At 48.0% G+C, this 12,577-nt stretch overlaps 1 protein-coding gene across 2 annotated transcripts in view; it reads left to right on the forward strand.

Annotated features, from left to right (window-relative positions):
• Positions 1 to 9,558, forward strand: part of Reck (reversion inducing cysteine rich protein with kazal motifs) — a 79,340-nt gene extending 69,782 nt beyond the window's left edge. For both annotated transcript variants that reach the window (XM_006986022.3, XM_016004624.3), the window contains 5 exons: positions 2,090 to 2,282; positions 3,290 to 3,503; positions 5,175 to 5,248; positions 7,304 to 7,459; positions 7,964 to 9,558. In XM_006986022.3, coding sequence (XP_006986084.1) covers positions 2,090 to 2,282; positions 3,290 to 3,503; positions 5,175 to 5,248; positions 7,304 to 7,459; positions 7,964 to 8,182 — 856 coding nt within the window. In that variant the 3' untranslated portion in view covers positions 8,183 to 9,558. The remainder of the gene's footprint in view (positions 1 to 2,089; positions 2,283 to 3,289; positions 3,504 to 5,174; positions 5,249 to 7,303; positions 7,460 to 7,963) is intronic.
• Positions 9,559 to 12,577: the final 3,019 nt, after the last annotated feature.

Here is a 12,577-nt window from a genome sequence, read left to right on the forward strand (position 1 = left end):
GCTGAGAGTGTAGCTCAGTGGTAGAGTCCTTGCCTAACACGAGTTAGGTTCAAATCCCAGCACAAAAAAAAAAAAAAAAAAAAAAAAAGGAGGAGGAGGAGAAGGAAAAAGCCCACTCCCTGGAAAATCTCTGGAAGAATAAAGCAGGCGTAGGTAAGAATGGCTGCCTCTAGGGAAGGGAGCTCGGTGGCTGGGACATGAGGTGTGGGAGGAGGAGACTTGTTTGCACAATATGCCATTACCTTTTCATTTTCATGTTACCCATGGGTTTGTGTTATCTGTTCAAAGCAGTAATTTTGGTTTTGGGTTTTTTTTTTTTTTTTTTTTTTTTGTTTTGTTTTGTTTTGTTTTGTTTTTCGAGACAGGGTTTCTCTGTGTAGCTTTGCGCCTTTCCTGGAGCTCACTTGGTAGCCCAGGCTGGCCTCGAACTCACAGAGATCCGCCTGGCTCTGCCTCCCGAGTGCTGGGATTAAAGGCGTGCGCCACCACCGCCCGGCTGGTTTTGGGTTTTTTTGTTTTGTTTTGTTTTTAAGAAAAGGGTGTATTCCCTCAAATATCTACTGATATACCAGACATTTTTCTAAATATTAGGATATAATAAGAAACAAGACAGACTATCACTACTTTGATCATTTTACTTAAATTTGCCTTCCAGAGTCTCAGCTTTTCCCTGTGATCCTCTTATTTCCTTTTAAGAAAACTCTTGCGTGTGTGTGTGTGTGTGTGTGTGTGTGTGTGTGTGTGCGCATTACATGTGTATGATATGTGTATATATGTGTGCTTGTGAGTATGGGCATGCATGCCACAGGACGACTTTGAGGAGTTGGTTTTTGTGTTCTATCTTGTTTGAGGCAAGGTCTCTCTCATTGCTTCTGCCACTGGATTGTGAACTTCAGGTGCTCTGGGTAAGCCTCCTGCCTCTGCCTCCCATCTGACTGTGGGGGGGCTGGACTACAGGTGTGTGCTGACACACCTCCATCTGTCTGTCTATAGGGGGGCTGGACTACAGGTGTGTGCCGGCTTTTTTGTGGGCTCTGGGATCAAGCTCAGGCCATCAGGGCTGTGCAGCATATGTCCCTGCCCCCTGAGCACCCATCGGCCCAGCCTCTTAGTTCTATTTACTCAGCTCGATCAGTTGTTTCTCCCTAGATTACCAAGTCTGCTCCAGCACCCTTGGTTCTCGTTCCTTCCTGTGAGGTGTCGTTGCTAGAATGGATTGCTTCTGTGGCATCCTCCTAGTCCATGAGCCCCAACATCAACCCTCCCATCTAGTAGACACAGGAACTTGAATTTTTTATTATAAAAAGTGAAGCTTTCTTAAGATAGACTCCTGTTAATCAAGCTAAAAATTAAGTGCCTAGCCAGGCATGGTTAGGTATCCTACACCTTTTTTGTTTGTTTGTTTTTCGAGACAAGGTTTCTCTGTGTAGCTCTGGCTGTCCTGGAACTCACTCTGTAGCCCAGGCTGGCCTCAAACTCACAGAGATGGGCCTGCCTCTGCCTCCTGAGTGCAGGGATTAAAGGCATGCGCCACCACCTCCTGGCTGTCCTACACGTTTAATCCCACATTCAGGAGGCAGGCAGATCTTTGTGAGTTCAAGACCAGCCCGGTCTGTATAGTAAGTTTCAGGCCAGGGGGGCTATTTGGTGAGACCTTGCCTTAAAAAATTAAGCATCTGGAAGTGATCCGTTGTTATTGACTATGACCCTAGCGTTGGACCCACTCACTGTTGGTCTCACATCAGACACTTGTACTTGGCCTGAGTCCTTGACCTTCCCCCTGTTTACCACCCCTCCCCCTCCACGTCCTGGAACCCACCTCATGTTTGTGGCTGTTCCCTCAGCCTAGCCTGCTTGTTTCCTCCTTCCCCACCAGGCTCCATGTGTCGTCTGGGCTCACCACTCAGCCATTCTTTCCCTCCGAGGAGCGTGTCTGCCAGTTTCTGTTCTGAGCGTCCTCCTTTTCCTAGGCTCCATTAGCCCTGTCTCTCTCCTGCGCTTCCTGTGCCACCCACGGTCAGGGCTTTGCCGCCCCCACCACAGTCCCTCCATGCTTCTGGTTCACCTGCTGGCTTCCACTGTTTTTCAGATGTGTGCCAAAACCACAGGTTTGCCTGACGACCTTTGATAAGTTTGGATGTAGCCAGTATGAGTGTGTGCACCGGCAGCTGGCCTGCGAACAGGTCCGCGACCCTGTGTGTGACACGGAGCACGTGGAGCACAGCAATCTCTGCACTTTGTACCAAAGAGGAAAAAGCCTGGCCTACCGAGGCCCCTGCCAGGTATGTGCTTGGCCGCCAGACCAAAGGGGGTCAAGTCAGCCTCTGATCGTCTCCAGACAGCAGACAAGTCCTCTGCTGACACAGGAGTGCTGTGTGAAAGCACGTGGACCCTGGCCTCACGTCACTCCTAGGAAAAGGCTTCAGGCTTCCCAGCCGCTGTGCTCACCACCGTTCACCTGTCCACAGTTCTGTAGGCTGCCCTAGAAAACAATCCAGAAGAAAAGCGGCCTCACCACTGGTCTCCCCCTTCCCCTTGCCCCCCTTCACCTCCCACTGCGTTGAAGTGAGATGAAAATCTCTAAGACTGTTGCGTAGGCCTGCCTCAGTCTTTTAGGCTTCTGACCTTACAGAACAGCCTCCTTGGAGCGTCCCACCGGTCTCCATGATCCTGTGCTGACCTCTGCTGGGAGAGTCCCATCTTTGGGCCCAGCATCCCCAGCCTGCAGGCCAGCAGCATTGGCATGCTCTCTGTCCACGGTGGCCGGTCCCTTCAGCTGGTCTGGCTGCTGTTTTCTCTTGGAGCTGGTGTTGTACCCACACGGACACCATCGCACATCCTCACTCGCTCTTCCCAGCTAGGGCGTTTCCCAGGTATACCCCTAACTGCCTAATAGTACAGGGTAGGTCCACTCCGCTCGCTTGCTCGCTCGCTCATCTCTCTGCCCAGCCCCCCTTTTCCCACACCCAGCATGAAATGGTAAGGTCTCCACGTTTTCATGAAGAGCGATCTTTTTATTCAGACCTTCGTAACTTCTGAGAGAAGTCTGGGTGAAGAAATACCAAGGGGACATCTTTATCTCGTGTCTCTTTCACAGTGAGCACCCACGTTTCAAAGGCTATTCCACTCGAGACAGCCCATTACTAGTCCACCGCCAGGGCTTTGGAAGATCCCCACAACTTACACCTGTGTCTTTTCACTTCCTCAAAACAGGGAGATGAGCTCTGTGCGTGATCAGAAAGACATACCACAGGAATTTGCAGGCTAAAAGGTGTTCGTTTGTCCCCAGCCCTTCTGCAGAGCCAGAGAGCCTGTCTGTGGGCACAACGGTGAGACGTACAGCAGTGTGTGCGCTGCCTACTCGGATCGGGTGGCAGTCGACTACCATGGGCCCTGCCAGGCCGTCGGGGTCCTCTCTGAACACAGTGCCGGGGCGGCAGAGTGTGCTGCTGTGAAGTGCCCTTCCCTCTCCGCTCTGGGCTGCAAACCCGTCATTCCACCAGGTAAGCTGGAGGTCTGTGGGGTAGGCAGGGGTGGGGTGGAACCTGAGCCCTTGAGAAGAGAGACTCTGAAACGGTGTGATCCCAGCACTCGGGGCTGAGACAGGAAGATTGCCTGGGACACAGGCACCCTGGGATACAGTGCAAGATTCTAGCCAAAAAAATAGAAAGTTCAAGAGACCCGCATGCCGGTTATTCTGAGCTAACTCAAAGCTGTGGCTTGCCTTAGCGTTTACTGTGTTGACATCCAAAGAACATGGCAGTGGCTGGAGAGCTGCCTCAGAGGGGCCTGGGTTCGATTCCTAGTGCCAGTCCAGTGGCTCACAGCCACTGTAACTCCAGTTCTAGGGGATCCTGTATCTTCTTCTGACCTCCTCTGGCACCAAGTGCGCACATGGTGCACATACATGCATACAGGCAAAACACTCATAAAACAAAATGAACAGATCTAATTTTAAAATTAAAAAGATAACAAAGCCGGGCGGTGGTGACACACGCCTTTAATCCCAGCACTCGGGAGGCAGAGGCAGGCAGACCTGTGTTCAAGGCCAGCCTAGTCTACAAAGTGAGTACCAGGATAGCCAGAGCTGTAACACAGAGAAACCCTGTCTTAAAAAAAAAAAAAAAAAGGAAAGAAAGAAAGAAAACCAATACCATGTCAACTTTTTTCAATCAAAATTTTCAATAAATAAGCAAGTAAAGTAGTATTTAAATTTAAAAAATTAGGATTGCTGGATTAAATGCATATACTTACTTATTTTAAAGTATCTGAACAGTTAATTAGTAGTTGAATGGATAGTTGAAGTATTCTGATGAACACAGACATTTATAATTGAGAGAAGCGGGGAGAGTTGACTTAGTTGTGTAGCCAGAGGCTCTGTTCCCACCGACAGCTGTAAGCACCCGTGTTTGTGGCCGTGTGGGTTACACTCACGCTCATCAGTGAGACAGGCCGAGGAAGAGCTTTCACTCCACGCCTGCTACAGGCTGCTCTGGGCCTTCCAGGTCTCCATCTGTAGCTCACCAAGGACCACTGAGCCTCCACTGTGTCAGGACATTCTTCTAAGCACCAGGGGCCCAGCAGTGAACAAAACGAAGCCTCTTCCCTCCTGGAGACCACACTCCAAGGGAGGGGACATAGGTTCCCTGCAGACCAGACCAAACTGTCAAGTCAAACCTGCCCGGTGAAGCCGAGTGAAGAGCTGGCGAGGGCCTGGTGGACAGGCTGCCGGTGAACCGGGTGGTGGACTGTTAAATGTGGCATACAACTCGACTGTCGTGTCCATTGCTGTGTGTGGTGTTTAACTAGATTAGGGCAGTTGGGAAATCACGTGAGAAGCAAGCACTCAGCACACCCAAAGCTCCCTGTGCAGACAGAAAACAGAGGCCAGCACAGGCTGCTGGGCAGGACCAGAGCATGAGGTGCGAAGCGGGCAGTTGGTGTGCCGTGATCCACAGCCTCCTCATGCTGAGCACCACCAGGGGAGGGTGTCGGGACGGAGGGATGGCTTCCGTAAACACAGATATGAGGATCCTGGTTGGTCATCGATCCCAGCTGGAGTTAGAATCATCAGTAAGGACAGGTGATGGCCGCAGAGAAGCTGGCCACTTCACCAGTCATTTTGGATTCTCCTTGTTTTAATTCCTAACTCACAAAAATGGCTTCTGTTCCAGGTGCTTGTTGCCCATTATGTGCAGGGATGTTACGGGTTTTATTTGACAAAGAAAAACTGGACACTATTGCTAAGGTAAGTTGCTTCGTATGCTAGGTACTGTTGAAAGCACATTACTAAACTTCTCAGGAATCCTGGAGAGCAGAATGTATTGTCCCTGTGTATAAAGAACCTGGCCCCTAGACTCCATCAAGGCCATACAGTTCATAATCAGTAGAGCAAGGGTTGACCCCCAGGGTGGCTGACCCCTGACCTGTGCTCCTCCCTGCTTGCCCTTTCTTAGGAATCCACCTTGCATGCTCAGGGCCAGGTGACCAGCCATAGTGGAAATCCAGATGGTCTCTGCACCCATCCTCATCCATTCCCCTAAGGAGCTGTCTCCCCGTCCGCCCTCCCTTTCCCTTTCCCCGCTGCTCCCTTTTGGGGAGCCAGGACTCCAGGGATGCAATAGGCAAGAACTTGCCACTACCTAGAGAGTCCGTCCTGCCTGTGTAGACACCTGATTCCCCAGGCTTCTCGTCCCTGGGCCCTCCAGTTCAGAGCAGTCGCTTTCTGAGAAGTGCTTCTGGGACTGGAGAGAGAGCTCGGCTGGATGCTTTCCTCGGTCACTTCTGCCTTGTGTTTAGAGACAGGATCTCTCACGCAACCTGGATCTCTCTTATTCAGCTGGACTGCCTGGCAGGCAAGCCCCAGGGGTCTTCCTAGTTCTGCCTCCTCAGTGGAGATCGCAAGTATGTCCCACCACTTGCAGAATTTTTACATTTTTACGTGAGTTCTGTGATTCAGACTCAGGTCCTTGGCAAGCTCCTGGCCAATGAAAGACCTTGTCTTAGAAAAACTAGGTGAGATGGCTCAGTGGTTAAGTGCTCTCGCACTTATTACTCTTTCAAAAGACTCAAATTTGGTTCCCAGCACCTCAGGCAGCTTACAGCCACCTTTAACTCCAGCCTCCCTGGTACCTGTACACATGTACATGCACCCATACAAGATATTTGTACACATAATTTTAAAAAAAATTTTTTTGAGACAGAGTTCATCTGTGTAGCCCTGGCTGTTCTGGAACTCATTTTGTAGACCAGACTAACCTTGAACTCACAGAGCTCCAATTGCCTCTGCCTCCTGAGTGCTGGGATCAAAGGTGTACACCACCACCACTGGCATAAATACTTTTTAAAAAGGAGGTAAAAATAGCTCTTGAGGAATGACATCTAGGATTGACCTCTGGCTTGTGCACATCACACACACACACACACACACACACACACACACACACACACAATCCATAAGTAGATAGATAGGTGGAGCATGCAGGCCTATATCCTAGCTCTTGGGAGGTAGAGGCAGGAGGATGAGCAGTTCAAGGTTATCTTCATTTCCATAGAGAGCTCAAGGCCATCCTTGATTTGGACCCTATTTCAAACACAGAAAGAACCTAAATAAATAAACAGCACTTCTGAACTGGGTATGCTGGTACAGGATTACCATGGAGCTAGCAAGGCTGAGGCAAGAAGGTCAGAGTTAAGCTAGCCTGAGCCGGGTGGTGGAAGCACACACCTTTAATACCAGCACTCAGGAGGCAGAGCCAGGTGGATCTCTGTGAGTTTGAGGCCAGTCTGGTCTACAGAGTGAGTTCTCCAGGACAAGCTCCAAAGCTACACAGAGAAACCCTGTCTCGAAAAATCAAAATAAGTAGATAGGAGGCAGAGCCAGGCGGATCTCTGTGAGTTCGAGGCCAGCCTGGGCTACCAAGTGAGCTCCAGGAAAGGCGCAAAGCTACACAGAGAAACCCTGTCTCGAAAAAACCAAAAAAAAAAAAATAAATAAATAAAAAAAGTAGATAGATAGATGGATAGATAGATAGATAGATAGATAGATAGATAGATAGATAGATAGATAGATAGATGATGGATAGATGGAGAGATAGAGAGATAGAGAGATAGATAGATTGGTGGGGTTAATTTGGCTGCAAACCTCTGTGGACGGTCCAACCCCATTGCACTGGACCCTGGGCGACAGGATTTGAGCGGCAGAGCCAAACCTGGTGCTCAGCACTGGTCAGTGAGCTGCAGCTGAAGCAGAGTGGCCTGGGCAGCAGGAGGGGTCCCCTTCAGTCCTGGAAATGTCTCCTAGGTGACGAACAAGAAGCCGGTGACAGTTCTGGAGATCCTGCAGAAGGTCCGCATGCACGTGTCTGTCCCACAGTGTGATGTGTTTGGATACCTGAGCATCGAATCGGAAATTGTGATCCTCATTATTCCTGTCGACCATCACCCAAAAGCTTTGCAGGTGGGGTCCGGCACACCCTGTGCAGCCACCTCACCCTTTAGAGTTTGATGGACTTGGAGTGTGGGGGGGGGGGGGGGGGGCGGGACAAGCCAGGGATGGGCAAGGATGGAGGGGAGAGGAAACAGGGTGAACAGAAGCAGTTCCAGCTGCCTCGTTCCAAACCTGTTTCCATCCTCACCTTAGAGCAGAAGTAAAAGCATCCCTATGACTGTCTGACTGACTGATCACCGTCTCTAGGGAGATGGGCAGTGTATGGTGTATGGTATTGTGCGAAACCAAAAATGGTTGACTGACTAGGGTAGTTGACGTGGAGTTTCTGCTTTCCATTAATGCTCTTCTGTGTGTGTCGTAAGACCTGTAACTGTAACTCTGACTACACAGGAAGGGCAGAGGGAAGTAAGCTGCCTCTGTGGCCATTCCGCCTGGGACATGTGCCTGGAATTTGCTTGACTGGACCGTCTCAAGGTTCTGAGATTTTCTATTGAAAGGATCTTTCCCTTGCAGATTGAGGCCTGCAATAAGGAAGCAGAGAAAATCGAGTCCCTCATCAACTCGGACAGCCCCACTCTGGCATCCCACGTCCCTCTCTCTGCCCTCATCATTTCCCAGGTGCAGGTCTCCAGAAGCCTCCCATCCTCTGCTGATGGGGGCAGGCCTGCCAGCCCCTCCCTGCTCCTCTTCAGCCTGGGCCTCGCCGCGCACTTGCTCTGGACTCGTCCCTGACTGTCCACAGAAACCGCAAAGTATCCCCGACTCGGCTGTCCGACCTTGTGAAAGACGTTCAGGACTGCTAGCTGGCGGCCGAGCAAAAGCGCATGTCTCCTCTGAGCACCACACAGTATTTTTTTTAACTTGCCAACATTAGGGGGTTTTGCCTTGATTTTAAAATGATAAACTAGGCTCTCCCAGTGTAGCGGGATCTCTTGCTGGTAGGCCGCGGGGCCACAGTTTACATTTTGCTCAGTAGAGAAGGCCCCTTCTCCAAAGCGAATTTACCGTCACTGGCCTTGAGACGGTCACTTTATAGAAGGAGACCCCTTTGCTGTTGGGTCCGTGTCCTAATGTCTTCCGAGTTCCTCTAAGTGTTGAGGTTGCCGGTATCTTGTTCCTGTGTCTAGAAGCTGAGGGCTCAGTGAAAAGCCACTGCTGTGACGGCCGGCATGGAGGGAGAGAAAGCTTCTTCGAAATGATCACAGGCTGACTCCATAGACATTTGAGGCAGGGCTCTAATGTGCTTAGCAAAGGCCCAGCTGACCAAGTGACACTCATGCACTTGTCTTGGGAGTGGTCCTCTCAGTCCTGCCGGTTTGTGCCTGGGGATGGTCGCGGCTCCCCTGCATCCCCGCGTCTTGCATCATGCAGTTTATTAGCCACATACACTCGTCAGGACTCACCAAGTTCAGAGTTTAAATATCAGATTTAAACCAGTTGCTGCTACTATCTAATTGCCAAAAAGTAAGATAATTAGTAGTTCATGTAAATAGTACATGATTTTTTTAATTTTATTATGAAGAAGGTGAATAGCCATATTTGTAAAATGACAATCATATGTGTTAGCCCCATACTTTCCGTTCATGAAGACACATTTGCTTTTTGTGATGTGCACAGTATGGATAAGTGTCTGTCTGACTTTCTTTTTATATAGAATTATAAAGAATGTGGTTTATATATTTAAAATGTCAGGCTAAGTATTAAAATGTTTGCATGTTGTCTAAGAAATTGGATACTTTGAATGTTTCACAGTTTGAAATAAGCTATTAATGTAATACTTCGTGTTTGTATGCACCTGAACTTAGATTTTACATGCAGTATTTTTCAGTGTTACATGTACTCTCTGAAATATAGCAATATGCTTATTATACCAAAATGTTGTTGAAAAGTGGGCACTTAAAGCTTTCAGAGAATCTCCGTGCTGACGTTAATGTAGCCCCTGTTGCAATTGCCAATTTCTGTCTAAATGTCAACATACTAGACTATATTGTATATATGTTCTATATATAGTCTACCACAATATGCTATATATATATATATATTCTATATATAGTTTACAGCAATACACTAGAAAGCTTTTCTATTTTAATAAAAGTCATTTTATATGATCATGTGTATTTCCGGGTAATGTGGACCTTCAGATTGAAACTGTTTCTCACCCCCAAGTGAGTTGTGTCTTTACTGTACGGTGAGAGGCTCTGGATGGCATCATCCCAGGCCTCTGGGAGAGTGAAACAGCTGTACTGAACACCCAGGCACATCCAGAGGGCAGGCAGTGGCAGAATCAGGTGCAGACTCCAGCTTCAGCCCTTCCAAGACAGAACCAGACAGGTCTGTTCCCTTGGCCTCATGTTCCGGCTCCAGGGTACATTTGGGAGTAGATGACTCTGGAGTGTGGGTCTGGAGCGGCTCCCGATGAGGACTGGATTAACTTATTAAATTATTAACTAGTTACTGGCTGAGTGCATGGAAGCCAATCAGGCTTGTGTTGCTCATCCACTGTAGCAGCTGTGGTTCTTCTCACACATCTTCACTCCAGGTCCCTTCCCCCTGTCCTCACAGAAGGAGCAGAGACAGCCCTGAGCTGCCTCTGAGTCTCTACTCACAAGTGCCAGTCATTTCTGCCTACATTTCGGTGGCCAGAGCAAGTCACGTGGCTCCTCCTGAGCAAAAATTTGGGGTGGGGATGTAAAGTATTCCTGTGGTGCTGTGTGTGTCATGGGGAGAGTCGACGGGTACTTTGATTAATGCAGTTTACCACTGAGGTCTTCCCTCGTGAGGACAGATCCAGAGCCAGGACTGACTGGGGTTTTTATTAGGAAGACAGGAATGCTGTGGCCTGGGAAGGAAGTCAGGGGTTAAGTTTGGGTGAGGGAATGTATGAATGGAGAGATCTAAAGTTGGTCCTGCTCTGGGGGTATCATCACAAGAACCCCGAAAATGGTGATAGGAACAGGTTAGCTTGGGGGATAATGTCCTTAAAGGCCCTGATGCTAACTACAGTGGACATCCCAATTGCCTTGTGCACAGATCAGAATGACTTCCCAGCACCCAAGCAAGGGCAGCTCTTGCCAGAAGCCCCTCCCCTCCCACTGCCCCAGCAGAGATCTTGAGATCTGCAGGCAGAGACCTAAGCTGAGCGAGAGATTCCTATGCCCCGGAGTTTACTCAAGCAAGAAAGGCTCGCAGGAGGAAGACAGGTTGGCTGAGAGAAAGATCTGTACCGTGGGTGATGCAGCCATGTCCACAGACCTTCAGTGTTCTAAGCATGAAGAAAGTGACATGAGCCACAGTGACTTCCCTTTTATCACCTATGGCTTTAATGGATAAGAACTATTTATCAGAAAATTTTCCATATCCATCGACTGTTTCTCTATGGCCAAGACGGGGTCGAACTCCCACACTAGACTAGTTACCGGCCAAGGGGAGCGAGGCTGTAATTGGCTTAGTCTAGGGGCTGAACTGCTGCCGAAGGCGATCCAAGCTTTGCAGTGTAGGTAAGCTAAATGGCAAAGGGCTGTTACTGTGGTCACAAACCACACTTGAGTACACAACCTGGTTTTGTTTCTCTCTGCAGTTTCTACTTACCAGAGTCTTGATAGGAAGACACTTTTTTTTCCCATGAAGGAAGAGACCATTCTGGCTTTGCTGTGTGCTCCTCCATCTCCAGACAAGCAACAGACCCCTCTTGTTCCACAATAGACCCCTCTTATTCCACAGGCTCACTCCTTCCTCAGGTCTCTCTCCTATTTCAAAAAATCCAATCCCAATCGCAGTACCTGGGAGGCAGAGGCAGGAAGACCAGAAGAATCCTCTCGTATTATATTTTGCTCCAAGTCCTTAATTTTATAAATTGTAAATGTAATTTTTTTTGTTTTGTTTTTGTTTTGCTTTTGTCTGTAAATGTAATTTTTACACTTAATTTGTGTGTGGGTGCAAGTGTGCCATGTCTCACACGTGCAGGGGACAGCTTGTGGGAGTTGGGTCTCCTTTTCCACCGGGTGGGATCCAAGGAACATATATATGAACTATGAACATATTTCTTGGGGTGTTTGTTTGTTTGTTTGTTTGTTTGTTTGTTTGTTTGTTTTGTTTTTCCAGACAGGATTTCTCTGAGTAGTTTTGGAGCCTGTCCTAGAATTCGCTCTGTAGATCACCTGGCTCTGCCTCCTGAGTGCTAGGATTAAAGGCGTGTGCCACCACCGGGCTATATTTCTTGTTATTATTTCATTTTTATACCTCAGTTTTTATTTGGTCATGATGAATTATTCCATTAATACACAGCTGATTTAATTTGCGGAATTTTATCACAGCCCTTGAAGAACCAGTTTCCAGGCTGCAGACAGGGCTCAAAGGGAAAGTCCACAGTGTAGCGCAAACTAAGACTTTGTTATCTGAGGGGGTTAGGGGAAAGTATTCCGACACACTCTCCTGATGGATTCATTTCTTTATTCTCTCTTGTCACTCCCCTACATTGCTCTGTCCTATCATGTCTTTTTACAGTTTACATATCCCAACCAACTTTTTCAGGCAATATGAGTTCTAATTATCCAAGAACACCTGCAGTCCTCATTTGGGGGTACAGAGTCAATTTTTTTTTTCTGTAGCCTTGACTAGTCAGAATTTATTTTCACAAATTGAGATCAGGAATAGGTACAAGGACTTAATTATTAGCCAGCTAGCAATAATTGGGCTGTCTTTGTATTTACAGCCTAGCCGGACAGTACAGCTGTGTGTCCTTGTGAATTAAAAATTGGAAACATTTATCTAAAAAACCATTAGCAAAGCACCTGCTCTAATCTAAAGCTCTTTTGAAGCTTTATATCAGCTAATAGTATACAGCTATCTTGACAGCTGGGGAAATTCAACTATTTTCCTATGTTAACCTGAGCTGTGATCTAAAGCAGGTCCTAAGTGTCTCACAGTTCTCATAGAACAATAGGCCTTAGTTATGAAACATGTCCTAGTAGTATTTTTATTCATCAAAACTCTGTGTCAGTAGATAATACAGCTTAAGGAGAAATCATCTTTCTGACAATCCACAGAATTAAATGCCTAGTAGATGGAGATGTAATCATGAGATAGACACACTATAATACAGGTAGTGGGGGACTCCCCACACCATAT

Source organism: Peromyscus maniculatus, chromosome 2 (genome assembly GCF_049852395.1).
Source record: "Peromyscus maniculatus bairdii isolate BWxNUB_F1_BW_parent chromosome 2, HU_Pman_BW_mat_3.1, whole genome shotgun sequence".
Taxonomy (NCBI): domain Eukaryota; kingdom Metazoa; phylum Chordata; class Mammalia; order Rodentia; family Cricetidae; genus Peromyscus; species Peromyscus maniculatus.